Consider the following 26,541-nt stretch of genomic DNA (forward strand, 5'->3'; position numbering starts at 1 on the left):
CCAGAGGCAGGCATGCCAGAAAAGGATGCCATCTCCGGGCAGCCAGGGAGTAAGTTCCTCAGTCTGTCCTCACCAGATCAGGGCAGCCTCTTCCAGTGCTTAGGAGTTAATGGTTTGTGAACAAATTAGTGTAGTCATCACTCCTGGAGACAGGTGAGAGGAAATAGCAGGAAGGGGAGGGTGGATGGAATTGGAAAAGTAACCCTGGGACTGGAGAAGGAGCTGCCAAGAACTCATAGTTAAGACAAGGGCAAAACAAGCTGCTCTTCTAGGACCTAAATCCACTGTTTCCCATCAAAATCTTTTCTTCCTTCCTGCCTCAATGACTTTTTCATTCATTCACTTGCTTATCCACTAATTCATTCTCTCATTCCTTTTGTCATTTGCTGATATATTCCTTCACATTTATTCATTCACTCATCCATCAATTATACGTTATGCTGATACAATGGCATCAAGATCATCCATTGCATGAGTCAAGGTCATGCTAAAGTCATTAAAGACTTTGATGGCACCAACCAATGAATGGAGGGAGGTGACATTTAGGGGGAAGAAAGACCAAATAGGAAGAGCCCAAAGATGTAAGTGTATGAAATCAATCAGATAAGCAGCTTAAATGGAGAAATAAAGGTGTGGTATCATCAGACATGATGATGCACAGCCAGATACCTGGCTTATGTGGAAATGAGCCAGGCCAGTCAGGCAACTGAAGAACAACCCAGACTCAGTGTATATGATGGGAACATAAGCAACCGTATTTCCTTTGCAGCACTCTCAGTGAAGTATATGCTTAGTGTGTGCTAAATGTGAACCAGGCTTGAACTGACAGTCACCTCCTCTCTCACAATGCATAACATATTTGGAGTACACAATATTATTTTATCCTTTGACAGAGGAGGAAACTTAGGTCAGGCACATCCAAGCAACTTTGTCTAGGCAGTCTGTACTCCAAGGCCATTCTTCTGAACAATGTCACATTTTCTTTCTGAGCAAAAGTGAGACCTAGTACGGACAAAGTCTCAGGCAGGTGGCTGCCAAATGTAAGTTGAGACAAGTCTAATCTAAGGGGGGTGGGAAGAAAATCTCTCAAGTGTTTTTAGTTCTAATGAACTTCCATTTTGTTCTCTCTTTCCCAGAGTATGGATTTAATAGAGACTCAAAACCTGGTCCCCCAGGGAAGAGGCTTGTCTCCTGTGTCTCTCGCCAGTGGTCTGATTCAGCTGCCCAAGAGGAAAAGCAAGGCACTTTTTGGGTTGGTATCTCAAAGCACCACTTCTCAGGGGTATCTGCTTGGTCAGGTTTACTGCAGCTGGGGCCCAGACAGAAGGGCACTGAGCTTGCCAGGTCTTAAAATAAACCTGCTATTGAGAATATAACATCATAAATTCACTTTTTTTCCTTAGCATACAAACAGAAGAGAAGTTTGGGCAAGTACTAGGTAGGTGGACATGACCTTGAAGGGAAGGGACAAGGGTGTGAGGGAGTTTATATGCAGAAGTTGCCTTGGATACCTTTAGTAATTTTGACAGTCTCCTTTCCAGCACCCTAGGAAAGGCTTTAAGACACCTGGTAGAAGATGAAGAGCCTGGTGTTCCCTAATAAGCTTTACATACAAGTGACTAATTGAGCAAATATCTCTCAAACCTAGATACACCATGTAACTCTCTAAATACAAAGTGTTCCATGACTCCCTACTACAAGGAGTACAAACCCAGCTCATTAGGTAAGCTTGGTTTGTTACTATGAACTGAACTATATTCTGAAAGACTGGGCAAAGCCACAGAATGGGTTGGATGTAGGAAGAGTATAGGATGGCTGAGGAAAGACATAAAGCACTCAGGTGATGCAATCTAACAGGCAAGTGATTACATGACCTTGATGCCTTGGTGGTAATGCTCATAAAAGTTTTCATCTGAAAACATGGCTAAGTTGCAGGATGGAGCCCAGGAATAGTATATACTTCATGACCAATGCCCAGCAAATTCTTGCTATCTTGTGTTTGGAATAGTGTGTGCAAGTATATGTGTACATACATGTATATTTGTGAATGCATATTTGTGTGCTCTAAAGGTAGACACAGGCAGTAAAGACCAGAATGTACATGGACAATATGTACTTAGTACGGTCTAGTGACATCACATTATGAATGCTATAGATAGATGTCCATGAAAAACATAGGGGCAATTAAGTGGGTAGCAAGATTTCTTGAAGCATTGTTTATAAGAGTAAAAATAATAACACAGCGATCCATGTTAGGGGTCTGACTGTATTTCAAGGACACACACAAAATAAAGTAGTACTTCGGCGCTACTTAAAATTAATGTAACTTTACATAACAGTTTCTTCAGTAAAAATTGAGGACATTTGAATCAAGTCTAACCCATAGAGTTGTGATAAGGATTTGATGAACAGATTAGGGTTCAGAAGGAATTTACCAAAATGAATAAAGAAGAAAGGCACTTTTTTTCTATATTTACACAAACTTTGGACTTATTTGTTGTATTTGTACAAAGAAGTGCATCTTCCCTTTATAACTTAAAAATTAGCCATGTTAATGTTTCTCAATAAAAGAGCTTATAAATGGATAGGTGATAGAATTTAGTAAGGAAGCAGGAACACATTTGAAACAAACACAGCGCTGATGTGGGGAAGACATATGCCCTGGATTAAATTATGTAGAGACTTAGCTGCTATTAGAAGTTAAAGAGTGATCCCAAAGGGTTTCTATTTATCACAACGGCTCTGTCTCAATTAGCTAATGTCTACAGTCAGCCTTACTTGGCTTCCCTCCCCAAGCATCTTCTTTCCTGTTATCTGTGGTCTCTTCATTCAGGCTCCGATGGTCCTCTATACCTATTTTGTCCCCAGGACTTTGGGGATTTCAATTCCTGGTGGGAAAGTGCATGCTTTAGTCATCCTGCTATTGATACTTCGGTCTTGCCAACTGAGCCTTGTTTACAAGACCAAATTCCCATCTGTAGCTTGAAGTTCACATTGCATGGAGGTTCAGGGAAAAAACTCAGTGTCTTTACTACCTATAGAACCTTAGGCTAAATGTGACCTTGGCAGTCTCATTCCTATCCACTGCAAAAGGAGGAAAAATAATGGCACATGAACACTATGAGAGCACTTAACAAGCTCACCTACATCTAGCACATGGTTAAATGAATCATTTTTTTTGTACATCATTCTGTTTTTTTCTTCTTTTCTTTTTCTGTGTTCTTTTATTTTTTATTTATTTATTTATTTTTGTTTGTTTTTTGAGGTAGAGTTTCACTCTAGTTCAGACTGACCTGGACCATACCATATAGTCTCAGGGTGGCTTTGAACTTATGGCAACCCTCCTATGTCTGCCTTCCAAGTGCTGGGATTAAAGGCATACACCACCAATCCTGACCTTGTTTTCTTTAAATAATGATGGTAATAATAGTCCTAGTAAGGTGATTATATAAGCTATGTTCACTATAGAACATTATTTGGAATATACCAAAAATAAATATTGCCCTAAGCCTATTATCTGGCAATAATGCAACATATATACAACCTGGACTACAGTAAGACCCAAATGGTGCTGGACAAACTGGATAACCACATGCAGGAAACTGAAACTTGATCCACACATTTCCCCATACACTACACTCAAATCCAAATGGATCAAAGACCTCAATATAAGACCAGAAACTCGAATACTACTGGAGGGAAATTTAGGAAGTACCTTCCACGATATAGGAATGGAAAAAGACTTCCTGAACAAAACCCCAGTAGCACAAGATCTTGAACAGTCACTCAACCAATGGGATCACATGAAGCTGAAGAGTTTGTTTACAGACAAGCACACAATAAGTAAAGCCAATAGATTACCCACAGAATGGGAGAAAATATTTGCGGGTTATCGAACTGATAGAGGCCTAATCTCTAGAATCTACAAAGAACTCAAGAATCTAAACAGTAAGAAGTCAAACACCCCACTCACAAAATGGGGCAAAGAGATGAACAGACAGTTCACAGAGGAAGAAACACAAATAGCAAACACACACTTAAGAAAATGTTCATCATCCCTAATCATCAGAGAAATGCAAATTAAAACAACTATGAGATTCCACCTTACCCCAAAAAGGATAGCAAACATCAAAAAATCAAACGAAAATAAATGCTGGCAAGGATGTGGAGAAGTAGGAACACTTATCCACTGTTGGTGGGGATGTAGGATTGTACAATCACTTTGGAAAGCAATGTGGAGACTCCTGAAAAATCTGACTATAGAGATACCAGCAGACCCAGTTATTCCCTTACTGGGCATCTACCCTTAAACCTTCAAACCACAGGCCAGAGAGATTTGCTCAACCATGTTTGTAGCAGCACAATTCGTAATAGCTAAGAGCTGGAATCAATCCAGATGTCCATCACTAGAAGAATGGATAACTGAGATATGGTATATCTACAAAATGGAATTCTATACAGCAGTAAGAAAAAATGACACAAAGAAATTTGAGGAAAAATGGTTGAGCCTAGATCAAATTATTCTCAGTGAACTTACACAATCACAGAAAAAAAAAATTGCCACATAGTCTCACTCATCTACAGCACCTAACCTTAATATACCCAAGATACCTTACATACCAAGTAAGCATCTCATGGACTAGACACTAGGATGGAGGAGGAGGGAGGGGAGGGCATCAAAGGGGTGGGAAACACTAATCTAGACCCAAACGGCAATGGTACCATAAAATTCTACTTCCTAAAAGGCAGACCAAATGGCTGAACCTTCACCAGGCCCTTACAGGAACCACCTGAACCACAAGACACTGGAGAGGGTAGGATCAAGTCTAACCTAAATCTTCTACATCTTCCCTCCCTCCATCACCCCCCCGCCCCACTCTCTCCCTCTCTCTCTACTCTCTAACTCTCGTATATTAGTTATCTTTTTCCTCATTTTCTTAGTGGGCACTGACCTGTACCTCCCAGTACCAGCATGGGGCTATCATCCACAATGAGCTTTTGATCAGAGAAACCTACAACGTTTCCTAAAAGAATGACAGATTTCTGTCACAGTACTTGATGACCCACCAAAGGTCAGTGGTAAAACCCTATTGTTGAAGACTCCATATGTAGCTGACACGTAAAATGGACGGCATGGCTGGAGGCCAGGAGCGTCAGTCCCCAGACAGTCAGTGTGTCTAGTGCCAGAAGGTGCTATATGGACAACTGGGGGAAATGACCAATATCTGTCCAAGAAACTCATGGTCTAACCTACTTAGCAACAAATAACCTGTTGTGATGCCCACACAAGTGCAATAGTGACACACAGCCATGGTGGGGAACCAACTGCTCTTGATTTGGCTAACTGATCCCCTCAGTGGTATGGGTCCAGAGCTGGAGCTGGGAAACAAGTCAGGACCATATCCAAACATAAGCCCACTCTGCAATATCAAGCTGGCATCAATCATGGGGCACAAGAGGGCCTACACCTATTAAATTCTCTATTAAAAAAGTAAGGGTTATCTCATTTGTCCTGGTGCTAACTCACTCTCCATTGGAGATTTTGCTTCTCTTTTTCAGATAGATGCAGATCGTAAAGAGAGAGCCAACCCATCATACCTCAAAAAGGCCCCGACTGAAACTAAAGAAAATTGGCAAAACAAGCAAGACTGCTGTTTTCCTGATGAACCAGATACCAGCACAAAGGGAAAGGAGACCAACACAGAGAAAAATTAACTACCAAATCACAGAGCCAGAGCCTCAGAGGCCCCCAACACCTCATCGCTGAAGCAGACCAAAATTGGACCCAACATAGCTCAGGGAAATTTTGCAGAAGAGGGGGTGGAAATAATGTCAGAGCCACATGTTGGGTCATGATATGCGGATACATTTATCATACCAATAACTGTGGGCTAACTCCACAATGCAGGACCCATATACATCAACAAGGAGGGGCTATTGGGGAGGGGGTAGGTCACAGATGAGCCTAATAATAGTACCAAACTGCCTGTATTTGCTCAATAGAAAACTAATTAAAAAAAAAAAAAAAGAAAAACCAAATAAAAGGAAAAAGAAGTAACTATCCAAGGATCCAAGGCTGATGCATAGAAACCCAGGTTCTACTTCCTAACTCCAAGCTCTGCATTTGGAATCAGCATGCCATCTTCTGTTCATGTGCCTTAACCATATTTTACATCATCCTTAGAGGCCACATGATGTTCTATCATGTGGGCGTTTTGGAATTTATTTCAACAATCCATTATCTTTGACTTTGTAAGCCATTTTTAATTTTACACATATATAAACATTTATCTTCTGTGTCTGGCATTCTGTAAATGCACAATAAATACTTGGAGAATGAAAATGACTATGAACATTCTTATAACCAAGTTTTTAAATACATTGAATGATTTATTTGCTTCAGATATATTCCTTAGGATGGAACTGACATGTCAAAATATGTATACATATTAAGAGGCTATCACAGAAAGATGCTAACATTTTCCACAGGCCAAAGAAAACCTAATTTCCTATATTCTTAAGTAGAATTCTCTTTAAATATTCCATAAGTATCACCTGCTATCTTCAGGAAGTGTGGTCAGAGTTGCTGCCCACTATCTTCCTACCAAATCCTTATCCATCAGTCCAAGGCAAACTCATGACCCCTGGTGCTTTCCATTGAACTCGATTTGTCCTGGTACCTGTTTCATGGAACCATTTGGAATCATCTCAACATTCCTCAGGATAAGAAAGTTATTATTAATTCAGGCTTTGCAGTCAGAAAAGCTTGGGTTATGTGATGTTTGCCTTGTTTTATGTGTGTGACCTTTGGGCAAGTTAATTATGCTATCTGAACCCTACTTTCTACATCTGTAAAATGGGTATTGACAATAGAATTTATCTTCTTGAGACATTGCACATTCACAGTGCATACAGTATCTGGTATATCATCAGTCATCAAGAGCCATCACTAGCTTGCCAAGACCAATGTGGCAGCCACCAGCACACATTCCCCTTTCAAGTTAAATTAATTGCACTTTTTTAAGAGTGATAGTTAAGGTCATTAGTCACAGTAGTATTTCTAGTGCTCAGTAGCCACATTCAGCTTGTGGCTACCATATTGGTAAGCACAGAAAAACCATGACCATTTCTGCAGCCAGCTCTGCTGGAGGGAGCTCCTCTTAGAAGACTCCTTTCCCAACTGGCAGCCAGCTGGACAAAGAGACACCGAGGAAGAAGCAGCTGGAAGAACCTGACTCTGCAAACACTCAGCCCTCTGTTCTGGAAGCAGGGAGCTCCTTGTATCCCCCTCTTTATTCCTGAGAACCCACTTCTGTTCTGCATTTTGAATTTCATCCAGCTGTTTCTGTCGCCTCATCTATCAGGGATCCTAAGGAAAACAAACATTTCAAAGCTCACGGTTGCCTTGAATATGCTTTGTGGGTGTAAGTTTGTTATTGTAGCTCAGTGAATTAGTTCTGCTGTTAATGGGTCACTGAGCTGAGGGGTTCCTTTAAAAAACAACAGTAAATCAATCACCCTTTAGATCTTTACAAAGGGGAACAAAAAAAAAAGAGATTTAGTTTATGGGGGTCTGGTAGCAGGGTAGCACCTAGTACCTAATAGACAGGCAAACTTCCAAAGTCTTGTTATTGTTTATTTTCCATGTGTGCTGAACTGGCTAAGGAAAGGTGCTACAGAAATGGAGTGTAATCAGGACTGTCTAAGGAGACAGGGCACCGGATGTGGATTGTCGGTGCTCTGGGAATGTTAGCCTAGTGGGAACCTGCTTTTGAGGAAATATCCAACCCACTGGTCTTTTTTATAGAGACCCAAACCTAATGGCTCTTTACTGGGGCAGAGTTATGTTATTCACTCTTTAAGAGACTTCAGTTTTCAATGTATGAGCCTAATACTGGAAAGACTACCCCCACCCCACCCAGGGATCATCTTCTCAAGCAGGAAACACAAAAAGACCATTGGAGATCTTCAAATACATTGTGGTTCAGCAGCAAAATCCTCTCTTCAAATGCAACCTGTATCAAAACTCCAACGAAAATATAAAATCAGGTGGAATGGGTCTTCGTCACATGCAACAAGAATTACCGTCTACACTTCTATGCCCACAGCCTTTAGGGTGCCTTCACTATCCAGGATACTCCCACATCACCCAAGGCACACCCCCACACTATCTAGGAAACAGAGTTCAAAAGACCACCCAAGTTGTTCAGTTTCCACATTCAGTCATTAACTAGGACTCCTTAAAAGATAAACATAAGAGAAAAAAAACAAAACAAAACAATACATTGAATGTGTCACCTGGGACAAATGACTAAAGTAAGTCTCAGTATGTCATCTGTAAAGTGGGATGTTCTTATTCCATATATTTGTTTTGAAAGAGAAATGGGGAGTAACAGAATGAAGTCCAAAATGGGTTGCTAATCTTTACATGGAAGGAAATAATTGCCATTGGTTAAAATCAATTTTATACATGTTATAATAGCAATTAGCATATCAAAAGGTATTACACCAAAAAGGAGAATGCTCACTTTCCTTCCTCCTGCCTTGCTCTCCTTTCTTATTAACATTCATTAGGTGTCAGGCCCAACGTTTGGTCCTGTGTTTCAGGCCTCTGTCAGACCTGACTACACCCAGTGCTGTGTAGGGCCTTACCTGCATAGCTCATGAAGTTGCTGTAGGGAGTGTTGAAGAAGCTGTGAAAGCCACAAGTGTCATTGCCTGGCTCTGGATCACCACAAAACTTGTGTTTGGGAGCTGGGTTGGTATCATTGCAGAGGTCTCCAGTTTCAAAGGAGGGCTCTGTTTCCATGCAGGGGTCACTGCAAGACTGGATTTCTGAGATTCCACGGAAGACGTGATAGAGACCCAGGCTGTGTCCAATCTCATGGATCATGGTGTGGGTGTGTCCAGGAATGCCATAAAAAGATGGGTTCAAGACAATGCCACCTACAAGGGGAAAACCAGAGTGTTAAGTAAGTGTTTGTTTCCAAGACAAACAAAGGTAAAGGGGTGGCTGCCAAAAATTACAACAGGCTTCTCCACCCTGTGACACTACTGGCCTGAGTGCTGTTACAACCTGTGACATGAGTCAGTGGTGACCAAAGCCAGCAGGCGTCTCAAGAGTCAATCTGTGCCATTAGTTCCCTTTTGTAATAAGGATCCTTGTGCCTGAAAAGATGAATCAGCTGACTTCATGTGTTTTTAAATTACTGAAAAAGGAAAGCCGTGGTTAGAACTAAGATAATTTTGATTTCTGTAATGTGGTGCTTTGAACTATGTGTTCCCAGTAAACTTGTGTGTTTTGAATGTCCCCAGATGATGGCAGTTTGGGAGGGGGAGACTTGCTGGATGAGGTGTGCTGCAGGGGGCAGGCTTAGGTGTGTGACAACTTGCACCTCTTTGCCAGAGTTCTGCTCACTGTTTTGCTGTTTCCTGCCTTTGTCCATGCCATCTTCCCCCAGCCATCATGGAGTTTCCCCTTGAGACTATAAGCTAAAATAAACTTTTTCCTTTCATGAGCAAATTTTGGTCACATGCTTTGTGCCAGCAACAAAATGTTAACTGCAATGTAGCATGACAAGACTTTCTTTTACAATCTATTTTTAGAAAGGAAGGACCACCTTGCTTTACATACATTACATGCTCTTATTTAAATGAACCCCTCAAATAGGCTCATGGCACCCGATTTCTACTGCACATCTGTGGGCACCAGCTCTGACATTACACAAGAACAATGCTTATACCAATGGATGTTTCCTGAGTGCTTCTTGTGTATTTTCTGGTGCTCTGCTGAGTATGTAGAGAGTGCGATCACATTTATTCCCCTTACAACTCAAAGACAGAGGGACTCATTCACAAATATTTGAAATGAGTAGTCCCCAATTAAGACAAGTACGCAGCTGAAATTTGAAGACAAGATCTGTGGGTTTCAAAGTCAGAGATTTAGTATATGTTCAATTCAAGTTTCTATCTCAGAGCCTAGAGTATAGCATCTATTTTAATGTGTGTTGAATATTTGTTGAATGTCATCTCATGTAAATAGAGTTGTGAGGTCTAATTTACCACATTTGAGCACATAGCATGGTTCCTGACATGTCAAGTGGCTTCTTATTGTCCAACCAACATATAAAAACATGTAACATAAAACAACCAGGGAAGCAAGCAAAACTTCAGGCACAGCTCAAACTTGAAGCTGCATCATGATCTCTATTTTCACATGATGCCCCAGATGACCTATCTTCATGACTGAGAGACAACTGTTTATACCATATGTCTCACAGGATGGAGTATTGTTCATCCTGAGGAGATGGAAGGGGTAGATCCCAGCAGAAGCAAAGGCTAGGACTTGTTCTGTGCTTTAAACACTTGGAAAATACATACAGTCTGCCAGGTAAAGAGTTAAACTTTAAACTTGAAACACATATAAGAGGATGTTAAAATTCAGGTATGACAATGTGATGTAAATGGACACTATAGGTGCAGAGCAGTGTCTCTATGGAAGAAGAGCAATGCAGTCTTGCCTGTGGACCTGGCAAGATGAGTTCAGTGCAGGAACATGGAGAGTTTTACCTTGGACTGAACTGGTAGGCTAGTGAGCTTGGGGCTCTTGGAGTCTTTTAATTCTGAATTGTTTGGAAACCAAGAAAGTAGCAATCCACAAAGCATTGCATTAGGGTGCTAGGGGCAGAGGCAGCTTAGGGATGGTGACATGATAGCCCACTTAACATTCTGTCTGTCTCTGTTTGTTTTACCTCAACTCACCCCTTTCCACAGAATGACAGCATCAAGCCTGAATCATGTTTCATTGCTCCTCTTAAAAGGTGAAATACCTTGAGCCTGACATCATCCCCAAATACTATAACATGCTGTGGATTTACAGTCTCCCCTATTCCTGGCCCTGAGCCAGTCTTTGACATTCATGAAATCCGGAGGAGTATTTCTGTCTAACGTTAGAAGCATGATGTTCAGCTCTTCCCATACTCTGATCATGGCCCCTTTGGGTACTTTTCCAGTAGGAGCAAACTTCAGAGCTGAGAAGGACCTTGGGCCATCCTATATAACCTCTCTCTTCAAAATGTTAAGAAGCTGAGACCTGGGGAGGGAAGGAAAGACTCTTGCTTGCTAAAAATAGCCACAGCTGAGAAGAACAAATGTTTTCCTTCTTGCTTAGTACATTTCCCCCAAATTACACCAGGCATGTGATAAAAGCTAACCATCTCCCAGTTCACATAACTTGTATGCTGTTTTCTGCCCCAATCCCTGCCTGTGTTTGACTGTCTGTCTGTCCACTTATCACCTATCTCAGGGTTCCTCAATCTAGGCACCATTGATGTCTTAGAGTGCCTAGTTTTTTGCTTTGGACATTGTGGAAGATTTAGCAATGTTCCTTCTACCTGCTAGATTGTATTAGCATGCCCCCATCTGTAATGACCAACAATATCTCTAGACATTGCTAATTGTCTTGAGAAGGCAATCTTCCCTCAATTGAAAACACCTACATATTTATCTTTACCTATTTCTCTGTAAGAACTGTCTTTCTTGCTCTCTCTCTCTCTCTCTCTCTCTCTCTCTCTCTCTCTCTCTCTCTCTCTCTCTCTCGTGCACGCACACACACTCACAGTTTCTTCCTTTAAAATAAACTGAGCTACAAGAACAGCCTGAAGCCTGAATTGAGCTAAGTATTTGATTTGATTTAGTCTGTGATTGGACCGAGTGAGGTTTGCAGAATCTCAGAAGCTCTCATTTCCAAAATATAGAGAGGTAAAGCAGCTACCAGACTCTGTGTATGTCACGAGGTGTCCAGACAGGCCTAGGGACACATGCAGGCAGAACTGTCACTCTGCTGAGCCCTGACATTTTTAAATCATGATGTTCCCTGCATCATCAGAATTCATTGTTGTAAGTAATGATAATGTTTTACAAAAAGAAATCCACTGTAGGTCCCTCAATGAATTATTTTGTATTCAAAATCTCATCTTCAGAGAAATGTAAAATGAAACAGAGGGATATTCTTCCCATGATTTAAGTAAACAAAAGGGATAGGAAGTCATTATGAGTATTCTGTAATATAGAAAAAAATGTAGATAGCATTCAAAGCTAGCATTTATAGATAGTACTTAAAGTATTTAAAGTTAAAGAGTACACAAGACTATGTCTGTAGTATGAGTTTAAGTCTGCACAAGAACACACTGCATGTCTACGTACAGACATGGAGTGGACAAGAATGTGGAAAAATAAATATTACAGAGATACTATGTTTGATTTCAGGCCTTAATTCACAAATCTGTCATTTCTGACTTTCAGTGATTTGTTTGAACTCACAGATGGGCTATCCATAAATTAATTAAGAAATGTATGTAGCATTGCTGGCAGGCAGAGAATGGAAAAATAAAGTGTTCATATAGGTTCTATTATTTTCTTCTTTGGTGTCTTTCACTCAAGTCTATGCCTGCTTATGCAGGGACAATGTGGTTACCAGGCTGAGATGCATACATGAGATAGGCAAAAGAAAGTACAGTAGTAAGGCAGTCAATGAAAAGAATCAGAAAGTTGACTTAATTTGCAATTACTTTTTTTGATAGAGAAAGAATTAGTGCACCAGGCCCTCCAGCCACTGCAATTAAACTCTAGATTGTGTGCCACCTCATGTGCATATGCAATCTTGTCTGCTTGTGTCACCTTGTCTGTCTGGCTTACTTAGAATCTGGCGAGTTGAACATGGGCTGTTAGGCTTTGCAGGCAAGGGTCTTAACCACCAAACAATCTCTGAAGCTCATAAACTTGCCTTTTTTTCTTCTTCTGTGGCTCTGCCACTGATAGTTAGGATCTTAAATCAAGTTCTCACTCTGGGTCTGAGTTTCTCTACTTATAAAACATGGTAATAGCACTGTGCTATTTCTTTCAGAGTATTGGTTTGTGGTCAAAATAAGATCAGGAATACCAGAAAGCTTTGTAAATTAAATCACCACTGTAAACTGAACCATGACAGTCTCATTGACACTCATGTGCACAACTGGACTCACTGCTATCTTTGCCAAGTCCTTCTTGTCAGAGTGTGTAAGACTCACCCAAGTGCAGTAGGGCCTCCTTGTCCCATGGCCAAGTTGCCACTCCTGCCAACTCCTCCTCTGAAGAGTTTGCAAAGAAAATATTGAGGTGTGTTGATCCGTCCAATCTAAGAATGGTCTTTAGCTCATTAACATCCAAGTAGGCTCTGAAACAATAAAAGAAAGTGACCTTGCCTGTTATCATCATCCCAATAAGGTAGCATTCAAATAGCAGTTACTCGCCAAACAATAAAGAAGACTTTTGTACCAGACATATTGCACACTTCAAGACTCATTGCATGTGTCATCATATAGTCTGAGGATCCTTATGAATAGCCTACAATTACTGTTGTGTGAGGCTGGAAATGAGTCCATATCTTCAGTGCTCTATACACTCTTCTGAGGGCATGTGGAGAGAGGGAAGGTGTTTTATTCACCCCTGTTTACTCATATGCAGAAGCACTCTGTATAATCACCTCTTCATTGTATTCCCTATGTTGTAAGAGGATCCGCAAAGGAAGAAAGAAGTTCTTATGAATTTAAGGGTCTCTCAAACATTGTTCCTCTTATAAATAGCATAGTTCAGGTTTGAGTGATAGCTAATGTTTGTGCCTTTGTGGACTTGATATTATGACTGAGGAGACAGCCACATAAAAGGAATACAGAACAAGAACTCAGAACATGGATTAAATAACATATTTTCTAGTCTTTGTTTCTATCATTTATTTATTCATTAATTCACATAGGATCTTGGACCTCTGAACTACAAAAATGTGGAGCTGTACCAAAAGGCATGGTTTATATATCTACATCAACCTTAAAAGATGTCATTACTGTTTGCAAGATGACCAACATATACTCAGATGTTTTTAAACAGGTTGCTTAAATTTCAAAGTTACTACTGGATAGTTTGAAAATGTATTTTCTTCTCAATAAGGCATCATGCTGTCACCCACAGACCATTAAGCATTCTGTCAAACTCTATTTTCTTGTCATAGAGAGGGATAGTTTGTTTGGGTTTGCTGTTATTGAGACTGACACATATTGAAAGTGAATTAACTGTCCATGGAACAGTGATCATCTCTTCAATATATGGAGCAAATGTGTTGCAGACTGCAGGACAGGGGGAGAACAAGAGAAGGGAAAGAACAAGGAACAGGGAGAAAGCAGAACTTTGAAAAGAGACTGCCATATTCTAAGTGCTCAATAGATAAGAATCATCCCCTTGCATGGATTCAGCTCTCCAGAATAGAAACACTAACTATGAGGGACAGCTTCTGCTTTGTGTCTGTCCCATACATATTCCTCTGTGGCTCATTTTCTCAGTAGAGCCATGTGCCTTCCCCTTACATTTCTTCAAGCTTCATTGCATCTGCCATCATATAGTTTGAGGATCCTTATGAGTAGCCTACAATCACTGTTGTGTGAGGTTGAAAAATCAGTCCATATCTTCACTGCTCTATACACTCCTCTGAAGACATGTGGAGAGAGGGAAGGAAGGTGTTTTATTCATCCCTGTTTACTTATACTTCAGCACAGGGTGCAATACCTAGCGGATACTCAAGCAATATTGATGAAATTGAAAATAAATTGGGAAATATAAAAGCTACAATATTTAAGTCCCAGACTGAGCTCAGCAATTTCTGAGGCCTAAGTGGCCTTATCAGTATAGTGATTTAGTAGCAGCTGTCTGGAGCTCTGCTGGGTATTTATGTGGGTTGCAAGCCTGCATATCTACCTCAATGCAAACAGGATAGGCTTGATAAACTTGACGCCCACCGTGTTCTTCTGGCCACCTACATATAAAGAGCCCAAGTTCATGAGGATAAATATTCATGTGACCTTTGTTTACTAAATTATCATGAAAAGCTATCAGAGGTACAAATATAGGCAGGGCTTGAATTATCTAATTGTAGACATTGTCACATAATTTTAAATATTGACCCCAAATCTTGCTACCAAGTACTCTTCCCAAGGAATCAACATTTTTGTGTTCTACTAAGTCTTTCCTGTCATTCCAAATGGGAAAGAGGATGAAAAAAAAAAAAAACCATATATTAAGCACCTGCTTAATGCCAGCATGCTAGGTATCCATGCTGTCTCATTCCTGGCATTTCAATTAATGCATACAATGCATAAGATGGTTTGTCCTCAATCAGAGCCTTAGATTTGAATCAATCACTTCTATTTGATATTTGTGGAATGGTGAACAATTTGTTACTTTCCTGTGATCTACTTTCTTTTATATAGAAGGGTGGTAACAAGGCAAAAATTTATAGAGTTATCCAGAAGATTAAGGTAGTTAACAAGTGCAGGCAAGGTTTTAACTGGTGACTGTTATTCAGAAAACTCTGGCCCAAACTTTGGCCCAGGTTTAGTAATTTCATGCCATTTATCTCCATCTTATAGATTAAAAAAAAACAAAAAACCAAAACAAATAAACAAACAAAACACCAGAGACTCCAAGAGCAGGTAATGACAAGGATAAATACAATTCTAGATGTGTCTAATAACTTCTATTACTTCACCTTGACTGCTAAGCTCATCCAGGCTCATGGTGAAAAGGGGGATAATACATGAGAGGAGAATAAAAACACAGAAGGCTCCAGATATTTTTTTTGGATGAATGCTTTCTACATGTTTTTTTTTTTTTTTTTCCTAGCTGATTTTCCCATTTCCATCAACTATTCTCTTGGGCAGAGAACACAAATGTTATTAGCAAAAGCAACTTCTGCCCCCTTACTTGGGAATGGGCAAATTTCATGAGAGGAGAGGACAGAGTGTGTGGGACAGGGGAAGGAGAAACATTTTAATTGGTTCTTATTCAGTGGCAATTGCGTAGCTAGTCTTTTCAAGAGGTGGTATTCATCCCAGCCCACAGCAGACATGTGGGATGTTGGATCCTCTCCCCACCTTTTCTGCGGGGTTTTCTCATACTTTGGGAAGTCTTCATCTCCCAAAGAGAGCAGAGTCCATGGCAGCTGGCCAGGTTTTTGGCCCCATTGACCTTCCTCTTCTCATTTCTCTTGGGGGAACCCACCCAAAGGGGGAAAAAAAAGTTGTATTACTAAAAGTTTTTCTTCTGCTGGCTGAGATGTCATCACCAATACAGAGCCAAGCTGAGTGTTTCCTAAATGCATCAGGGAAAAGCCTTGAGGGAAGGAGTCCATGTGGGTATTACCTTCCTCCCTCCTTCTATCTCTTCATTAAAACAAACAAACAAACTTTTAGCAATGGGTGAAATTTGAGAAAGATCAGGTGACTGAAATCTTAAAATAAATACTAGGGATATAGGGATATTGAAAATAAAAGAAGAAAAATAACTTCCTTAGGGTCCCCCTTGACTTACTTTTGTGTAGATAGATAGATAGATAGATAGATAGATAGATAGATAGATAGGGAGAAAAAGAGAGAGAGACTGGCTATTATGGATTTAATGTAAAATGTCCCTTCAAAGGCTCATGTGTTAACATTCAGTCTTCAGCTGGTAGAATTATTTTGAGAGGTTGTGAGACGCTTTAGGAGATGGGGGTCATAGATGGAGGAAGTAGGTTACTGGAAATGGGTAAACTTTTGGAGGTTATGTCTAGTCCCTGGTCTGTCTCTCTCTCTCTCTCTCTCTCTCTCTCTCTCTCTCTCTCTCTCTCTCTCTCTTTTTCTCTCTCTTCCTCTGTCTGCCTCTCTCTCTCTCCTTCCTCCATGCAGTGAGGTGAACATCTCTCCTCTCCCATACACTCCCACTGTTATGATGTTATGCTCAAGCACATAGGAATAAACATCACAACCTAAACCCTCTGAAATCATTAGTCAAAACAAATAATTTTCCCTCAGCTATTTATGAAAGGTACTTTGGTGACAATGAAGTGAAATTGACTAAAATGCTGGCCTTGTACAACATACATAAATTGGTCAATTTAAACCAAACTTGTAATCATCATTCATAGCACAGGGAAAAAAAAAGCACAAAACCAAAACACTGTATGCTTATTAATTTATATTACACTATTCCTCAGAGATGGGAAAAAAACTCAAATATATGAGCAAGCTGTTTTAAGGCCCTAACCCTGCTAGCTCATGGGGATGCAATGATTGCACAGGTATCTAGCCTTCTCTCATGATAGTGTGCTTCCTACTCTGCAGCTCAGAGTCTGTGTCTTCAGTGAGCTTGGGAAGCAGAGCAGAGTTGTCCAACTCATAGTCACAGACAGCTAAAACAACAAGGAACAGATGAATATTTAAAGGGAAAGAGTTCCTAAATCTGAGCACTCAGTAAATACTCTTTTAAACAAAGATAAATACAACATGTAAAATGAGATTGAGTCAGAAAGTGCTTGAGGTATTCTCAAACTTATTTGACCAATGTCTTCCTCCTCTTATCCTCCACTTAGCCAATAATGAAATGACTTCACAAACAACACTGAGAGATACTGAGATGGATTGGAATGTCCCTGCTAATTTAGATCCCCTTCCAAAAGCCACCTCTGAAGGGTGCTGTCTCAGTGTCTCTCTCTCCTGCACAACTTGTGCACCTGGATTCCCATGGTGGAGGCTGTGGGTCCCCTGGAATGTCTGTTTCAGGGGGCCCAGCTCTGATTGCCAAGACACCCAGACTTTACCCCTTTGCCAGGACTGCATTTCAAAGCCATGAGTGCAGTTCTGGAGGGAGATCAAAGCTCTCTCAACTCAACTGTCATTAGAATATTTTCTTTATGCATCTTACTCACTGTTGAGTGCCAACAACATATTTCCTAAATGCACTGGACTGAGATGGTACAACTCTGTAATAATCTGAATGAGAGGGCTGTCAGGGCCTGTTTTATTGAATGAGAACCAAAAGACCAAAAGGGAATCACATTCAAAATGCAAAACAACAACAAATCCCTTATATGAAATCATGGGAAAATGTCCTGGAAGGCCTGAGCTTTTCTAGCACTGGAAGCACAGCACACTGGTGGCTCATTTGAGAGAAGGGCAATCAAGGGGAGACAAGGCCAATCCTCATGTGCCTTGACTTCTATTTGCAATGAAAAGTGTGCCATCTTTCAGCTGATTTCCATGATGCAGATGTGAAAATGTCTGTCTGTCTGGGTCCTTCTACCTTTTTTGATGGGTGCAGGCTGGTAATAGAGATTATGCTGGACATGTGCAGGTGGCCTCAATTTATGAAGGATTTGTCTGAGCTAGGAGTGGGTTAAGCTAAAGACAGTTATTTTGGGTTAAAAGAAAACAAGCAGAGGGCTATTTTAAGACAGAGACAGATGGATTCAAACCATTTCTCTTCTAAGCAGAGGCCCTGTGACTGATCAAATGGCTCTGTCTCTCCAGAACTCAATCTTCTCACCTGTAAAATGGAGACTATAGCATGCAATGCAGAAAGAAGCATTTTTATGAAAAGGTAATGAGACAAATAAAGTGCACAGAAGAGTCACCAAATGTATTAAAAAGACATAGAAGGTACCATTCTGTTTTAAATATGCTTATGATTTAGAGGGAACTGGCCAAGGCTCCCAATACTATTGCACTTTCATCTCATCACTGATCCTTGGTCTTACCACTTCATGGATGTATTTATCTTCCTCGTAGAGGTTTCCATGTTTTTCCAACTACCAGAGCAAGCTCTATAACAAGGTCCATTTCCAAGTTCTGTTTCCAATTCACCATTTTCAAGGAGCCTCACAGATTCATGAACCACTACTACATTTTCAGAACTCCCAATGCCATTTGAAAATAATTATCACAGGCTGGAGAGATGGCTTAATGGTTAAGCCCTTGCCTGTGAAGGCTAAGGACCCTGGTTCGAGGCTCGATTCCCCAGGACCCACGTTAGTCAGATGGACAAGGGGGCGCATGCGTCTGGAGTTCGTCTGCAGTGGCTGGAAGTCCTTGCGTGCTCATTCTTTCTCTCTGCCTCTTTCTCTCTCTGTCTGTTTCTCTCAAATAAATAAATAATAATAATAAAAAGAAAATGATAATCAAATGTAAAGTTCAAAGCCAAGTAAGGCAAGTCATGAAAGTAAGACAAACCTCAGAATGTTTATTGCATCCATATCCTTGCTCCAGATAACAAGCTTTCTCCAAGCTGTGATGGGTTCTAATCCCTGAATTTTGTACTTTATCCCAAAGTCCCTAATGATCTAGGATTTATTCTCTTGTTTAGTTTCACCATTAGAAATTACTAAATCTCCCTCTCTTCTTTGTCAAAAGACACATGCACAAAAAATGCTCAAAGTGTTTATTAAATTCTGAGAATGGTGAATGTTTGATTTCCAAAATAATAGCTTTCATATGAAAGATTGAACCACTGGCAAGAAAATATAACATCACTAAAGACCAATTGAAAGACTGATCTAGGTTTCATTCATTTATTGAACAAGTTATTCTTCCATTAATTTCTCTCTTTTCTGTCTTCATCTATCCCAATCTGTCTGTACCTACTCTTTCTCTTCTTCTTTTCTATCAATATATAGGCCATTCATTTTTCACTCATTCTTTATTTCTTTCTTTCCTTTCCACTTTTGCCTATTACCATTTATTGAAGTTCTACTAGGCACTATGCTTTAGGCTAGAAACTATGCATACAAATATGGAAAAAGAAAAAGCTGGGTAGAACTGGGCATGGTGGCACATACCTTTAATCCCAGCACTTGGGAAGCAGAGGTAGGAGGATCAACATGAGTTCGAGGCCACCCTGAAACTACATAGTGAATTCCATGTCAGCCTGGGCTGGAATGAGACCCTACCTTGAAAAACATAATAATAATAATAATAATAATAATAATAATAATAAATAAAATATAAACCTGGGTTGATGGTTTAGCTGGGGAAAAGTCTTGCCTCAAGCAAGCATGAGGATATGAGTTCAATTGCTAAGAAACATTTTCTTTTTAAGCTGGCTTGATGGTGCATGCTTATTACCTAAGTATTGGGGAGTCAGGGATAGATGGGACCCTGTAGCATACTTGCCAGTCAATTCAGCCTATTTGGCAAGTTCCAGGCAAATGAGGGAAATTGTATCAGAAGAGGTGGGAGGCATTCTTGAAGAGTGACAAAGTTGTCCTCTGACCTTCACATATATACACAAGAAAGTACACCAGCCAACACAAAGGAAAACATGATACATATGGTTCATTATCACAAAATTATAAGTTTTATGCATGTAGTGATAAGCAAATGGTCAATAACAGCATAATGAGATGACACTAATAACTTCTCCCATTTAGGAGGTTTCTGTATACAAGCACTGTTGACATTTTTAAAGATAACTCTTTGAAATTTTACAAAAACTGTAAGGACTAAGTAGTAGCATCTTCAACTTGCACATGAAAATAACTATGGCTAGTTGAGGTAATAGCACTTTTCCAAGGTACCTCTACTCACAGGAATCAGCAATGGAATGTGATCCCCAACCCAATGAATACTGAAGACCATCTTACTAGCCACTAGCCTCTCACTTTCTCCCAGTTACATGTTACAGTAGAGAGGGTGTTGCATGTGATAGAAGTATGTAGAAAAACACTTGATCAAGTGAATATCACTGAGGTTTTCACATAAAGAATCAACCCTGGTGGGACATTGGTCCATCTGTGAAAAACAGAGAAACAAAATTGATAGAATACTGAGAGAAATTCAAAAGGCTGAAAAAAAAATAAACACGAGAAGACTGAGAAACTGCAAGCTCTTCTTATCTATTATCCCATAATTGGTTTCATGTCAAAAACTCTACAAGATGAGGGTTTTGAAGTCAGTAGTGACCACATTAGTAACAGTGATATACACCCTGTTATGCAGGGTAGAAAGTACAATGCAAGTCCTAATGATTTATGAAAGAAAATGGCATTTTATTGTTGATATTTAGTGAAGAGCTTTATGGAGGGTAATGGAAGGTAAACGTGAAAAGATGGCAATATGGTATGGAAGAAGAATACACAAAGAACACCTAAAAGTCAGTCAGTGGTATTCATTTATGATAAAAAGTTTGATGCTCAGTAAGTGGTAGTGAGAGAGGCTTATAGACTGGGTTGGCTTCTGATGTGATATACTATAGTATTTTTCCTTTCTTGGTCTCAGACTCTACATATCAAATTTTTATCCCTGGCCTATTAAGAAATAAGTCTTCTGGGGATTTTGTCCCTGTTGAGTTGTCTTAAAAGCCAAACCCTTAAGAAAGGAACTAGCTTGCAGCTCTCTAGCAATAAGGTCATGAGGAGACCATGATGAGTAACGAGGGTGGCTGGATGGATTTGGATTAGAGGTAAGGTATGGATTTGAGAAGCAGGGTGGACCAGTGAAGAGTTGATCAGAGCTTTAAATGATTTAGCAAACTACTAAGTTGGTATTAAGTTTTCATGAGAAGAGAAAACATTTGGAGGTTAAAGGAATAAGCGCCATTAACCTTGATAACTCATACCATAAAATACTACTTGATAGTATTCTAAAGAGAAGACTAAATCTCAGAATAAAAGACTATATTTTTTTTTCACTGAATGTGTTTTATCTAGCACTACATAGCTGCCATTTTTCTCATTTACCCTTTTGAAAATAGCCTTTGGAAACTATTGGGACAGAAGATACATGTCAGAACGGCAGGTTCTTAGCAAGCTCAGCTACATACACTTGATTAATGTGACCCATCTCTCAGGGGTAATTATGTATGACTCAGGTAGCCATCCTTTGTGTTTCTAGGCTGTCTTCCTAGTAGCAGTAGTCACCTAACTACTTAAGCACTTACGGAAAGTCCAATATTGCAGAATCACAACTTTTTTTTTTTTTAATTGAAAGTCTCACATACTCTCCATGGCTCAACATTGTGTCTGGCACATAGTAGGTACATGTACACACACACATACATAGTCAGCTCCCAAGACCTCTACTGGGAATTTTCATCTCTGCTTTCACAGTCCCAGAGAATCAGAGTTCACTCATTTTTAGAACATCTAGTGAGGCATGAGGGACCCTTGCTAGATAAGAAAGCATAATAACTCAAAGTACAACACATGTAGGGTACCATCGTGGTAATGTGACCATCTTGCTTCAGACTACCCCTTTCATTACAGAACCATGGGATTCAAGGACCCACCACTTTCTCTTCCCACAGCCTCACTTCCTTCTTAGAAAATCATTGGAAGCAGTACAACTGATCACATTGAGAAAAAAATATGCATAGCTCACAAATATCCCTGAGACATGTCTTTCTGCTGAAAAAATTAACACAGACAAATCACGTACGTTCCCAAGTTGTAGAAACCATAACATTTTTGGTACAGGAGGTATTGAAGGAGACAGCACTCTGACTCCAGACTTTGGCCATGTTCATACACAATTAACTAATGTGAAGGCTAACTAAACAACATTGAGCTTGGGAAGGATGAATCAAGAATAACGTCATCACCAATAGGGTATCAATATAAGAGCATCTGAAATTTACTCTGGATCACAGCCCCATATGAATCATCTGATTATATGCAAATGTATTTAAAGTTAGAACAATGCAGTAACAACAGTGAATGTAGATCTCTCTGGATGACCTTTAGCAAATCTAGAATTTCTCCAAAATTCTGTCTTTCCTGGGAATAAAACAGAGACAGCTTCTTTAGGATCATGTGACAATCAAGAGGAGTTCAAGCATGAAAAAAAGATGCTAGCACAAATGACCCTATAGGTCAAGCTCTTCAGAGTAGAATTGAATTCAAACTGATTTTAGGGAAGAGGATGATATATTCATGGCCTGAAGAAAAATAAAGGAGAAAACATACAGAATGTACACATACAAGGTGGTCACTAAGGCCACTGTTGAGCCTTGAGGAATGTTAGAAGAGTTTTTTTCAACTGGTCATATACAATAACTGTTCCTTTATTGGTTCACTCACTACACTGTACTCAGATAGAGGGGCTGGCAAACCTTCTGAAATCGGGGCTGTCTCTTATATTTTTTTTAGTTATTTTCAGTTTCAATGCTTGACTTTATCTGTACCTCTTCAAAAATTAAGCCCCTCATCCATGACCTCCATTTCTACCCTATTCATGTGCAACCCTGGTTTCTACAAGCCAGGAATCAGGACAACAATGCCTCATGTGAAAACATCTCAGGCTCATCAGGATCAGACTTTATATGTCCCATTTTACAGAAAAAGAACATGAAGTAACAGGAGGGGGGATGTCTTAATGCATGCTGTACTATGAAGCTGAAAGGACACAGTCACCTCCTTCTTTGTGCTTGGCTAACAACAATTTCTCCAGCATGGATACTCTTGGGAAAGGGATGTCCCTGTGCTTCTCTTCCACATTATGTAAAACTCAGGCATACTTCATCCTTCTTTGGAGAGTAGTCACCACTGTCCTCTGAGGCCATTGAAGTAGTTCTGTAGTCAGAAGTCAAGCACAGGGCTAAGAACTGCAGTTGACTGTTTCTACTCACAAAAGGCTGGAATCATAACCATCAAAAATTTGAAACTGAGATGTCATTACCTCTGTCCTCCCCCCAGCCCCACTTCACCACCAGACCATTAAAATAACCTATACCATAGAGAATAGAGAGAGACAGGAAAGCAGACCAGAAAAAATCTGAAAGACAAAATGCTCCTCCCAATTGTAAATGCAAACCTTTGTCAGTTATGCAAACAGAACAGTGAGTAAAAGGCCCAGTGTAGTGGCACATGCCTTTAATGCCATAATGCCAGCACTCAGGATGCAGAGGTTGGAGGATCACCTTGAGTTTGAGGACACCCTGAGACTATATAGTGAATTCCTGGTCAACCTGGGCTAGGGCAAGACCCTACCTTGAAAAGCCAAAAAGAAAAAAGAAATGAAGAAAGAAAGAAAAAAGAGAGAGAGAGAGAGAGAGAGAGAGGGAGAGAAGAAGAAGAAGAAGAAGAAGAAGAAGAGGAGGAGGAGGAGGAGGAGGAGGAGGAGGAGGAGGAGGAGGAGGAGGAGGAGGAGAAAGAAGAAGAAGAAGGAGAAGAAGGAGAAGAAGAAGAAGAAGAAGACGATGACAGGAAGGATGGAAGGAAGGAGCGTTGTTGCTCACACACTGGTTTTCTAGGTCATTCCTTTGATAAAGCGAGAGAGCAGGTATGGTGGTTCCTCTCAGAAGGGGGACAATGACCAGTAATGAATTTGAAAGAACAACTGAGTTCCATTCAGCTTAAGCAAGTACCTCAGCAAAATGAAATAAACTGTTGTCTTGGTCCAATCCTCTCTCTTTTTTTTTTTTTTTAAAATTTAATTTATTAGTTTTCTTTTCAGTAAATACAGGCAGTTTGGTACCATTATTTAGGCTCATCTGTGATCTACCCCCTCCCATTAGACCCTCCTTATTATTGAAAATGGGTCGTGCATTGTGGAGTTAGCCTCCAGTTATTGGTATGATAAATGTCTCTGAAAATCATGACCCAACATGTAACTCTGACATTCTTTCCCACTCTGGCTGGCTTTGCTTCCTAGCCTGGAAGGGAATTTGACCAAGGGCTGAGGTTGCCATGAGTGGTCAGTGTCAATGGTGGAAAGAAAAGTGCTGAGTTTGCTAAAGTTAAGGTGGAAAAATCCCAGCAGCCTCCTCTGAAGCCCTTTGCTCCCATCTGTTCAGGGAAGTGGATACAGGCATAAGAAATGGACGAGAGAGGGTTCCCTGCAGATCCTGACATATTGGAGAATTTCTCAGGCAAGTCTCTCCAAGACCCAAACTTTCACCTGCAAAACATCTGAGACTATGGCGTGTGCTGGGACACTAGTTCTTGGCCAAGAGGCAGCTCACATGATGTAAAGCTGATCACTTGATGGGCACCCTGCTGGCCTCCAGCTCCTCCTTTATACACTACTCAGTGAGCCTCAAGCTAGGTCCCAGATCCCAGGTCCAAGACATGACTTTGCTCTTTGTTGGAAGTGCATACGCTTAGTGTGGCATGTTGCTTATCTCTCTGGGAAAATTAACACATTACCATTTAGTGCAAGGATATTTGGAATTAAAACAGAACCAATGGTAGCAGTGCTGGATTCAGTCACCTCTGATTCTATGAAAGCCCTGAGATTCTAGTTAGAGAGCTCCGGACTGACAGGGAGCTGCAAATTCTACATATGTGCAGAAGAGGACTGACGATTTCCCAGGGAAGGAAAATCCGAAACATCAGCAGCAAAATCAGTGCTCCCAATGTGCAAGGTGCTTATTCCAGGGACGGGCCATGTACTATGTCATCAGGTCTCCTAAACCACCCTGTGCAGTAGATGGTTACTTTCATGTACTAAATATAGAGCTACTAAATGGTTCAACAGAAGTGTGCTCTACATATGCTCTGTTTATGAAGCTTATATTTTTATTTTATTTTGATATAATTTTTGACAATTTTATACATATGCATTATGTTTTTTTAAAATATTTTATTTGTAAACAGAAAAGTTAAGGAGGTGGGGAGAGAGAGAGAGAGAATGGGCTCACCAGGGTCCCTTGTCACTCTTACCACTGCAAACAAATTCCAGATGTATGTAGCACTTTGTGCATCTGGTTTTATGTGGGCATGGAGAGATTGAACCTGGGGTGTCAGGCTTTGCAAGCAAGCACCCTTACCACTGAACCATTTCCCTTAGCCCATGTATTTTGATCACATTCACCATTCAGTACTGTCTCTTATTCCCTTTATACTCCTAGCAGATCCTTTCTTCTTTCTAAGTAATCCACTTCCTGCATTCATGGTTGTTTTTTTTTTTTTTTTATTTACTTACAGAATTAATTTGGAGTTACTTCCACGAATGTGGATGTGGGTTATTTACTGGAGCAAGAGCAATTTACTAGTGGCTACACTACTGAGGAACATGAATCTCCTTCAGTGTCCATTAACAGGTAATAGTTAATTTGGAAAGAATGCTGTCCTTTTCCATCCATTATGGCAAGTTGACAGGACAGGGCTGTTACACTCATGAAGATACAACAGCTGTGGTTTCCTGCACACAAACCTGTCAATATCCCAAACTTGTATCTTTGTTCTTTGCTGGTCTATGCTTTTCTGCACAGGTCACTGTTCTGAATTTCTCATCTACCTCGTTTTTAGGAACAATGAAGGGTCTTTGTCTAAATTCCAGTTACACCTACATTCCATTTTCAAAGACTAAAGTGACAAAGACGCAGGATTCACAAGTATAGCTTCTAACTGAAGATGAACTTTGTTTAGACAAAACAAAACAAAAAAAAAGAAATGATGGAAGTCCAGACTGAATCAGAGAAAATGAATTCAGGTATCCTAGGATACCTGATTATGTTTATGGATCTCAACATTCAATCAAGCAAGCTGGAATCCATCAGGACAGCCAATAACTTCCACTGACCAGGCACATGCCTCTTCATGAAAAATGCCAGGGTTGTGTGGGATGATGGTGAGAGGAATTATATTCACTAATGCATTAAGTTATTTGGGTGATTTTAGAATGAATTACTGTGCAAATTTGATGAGTTTGACATAAGCTTTTACATTAAAAAAAAATCCCATGGTTGGTCCTTTAAGGAAAGTAT

General features: G+C 40.2%; 1 protein-coding gene across 3 annotated transcripts in view; it reads right to left on the minus strand.

Annotated features, from left to right (window-relative positions):
- The window catches only part of Pappa (pappalysin 1), a 250,351-nt gene that overhangs the window by 179,184 nt on the left and 44,626 nt on the right, over nt 1-26,541 (minus strand). For all 3 annotated transcript variants that reach the window (XM_004662682.2, XM_045150186.1, XR_006637197.1), the window contains exons 3-4: nt 13,068-13,213; nt 8,653-8,946 (exon numbers count right to left, since the gene is read on the minus strand). In XM_004662682.2, the coding sequence (XP_004662739.2) occupies nt 8,653-8,946; nt 13,068-13,213 (440 nt within the window). The remainder of the gene's footprint in view (nt 1-8,652; nt 8,947-13,067; nt 13,214-26,541) is intronic.

Source organism: Jaculus jaculus, chromosome 1 (genome assembly GCF_020740685.1).
Source record: "Jaculus jaculus isolate mJacJac1 chromosome 1, mJacJac1.mat.Y.cur, whole genome shotgun sequence".
In the NCBI taxonomy this organism is placed as follows: domain Eukaryota; kingdom Metazoa; phylum Chordata; class Mammalia; order Rodentia; family Dipodidae; genus Jaculus; species Jaculus jaculus.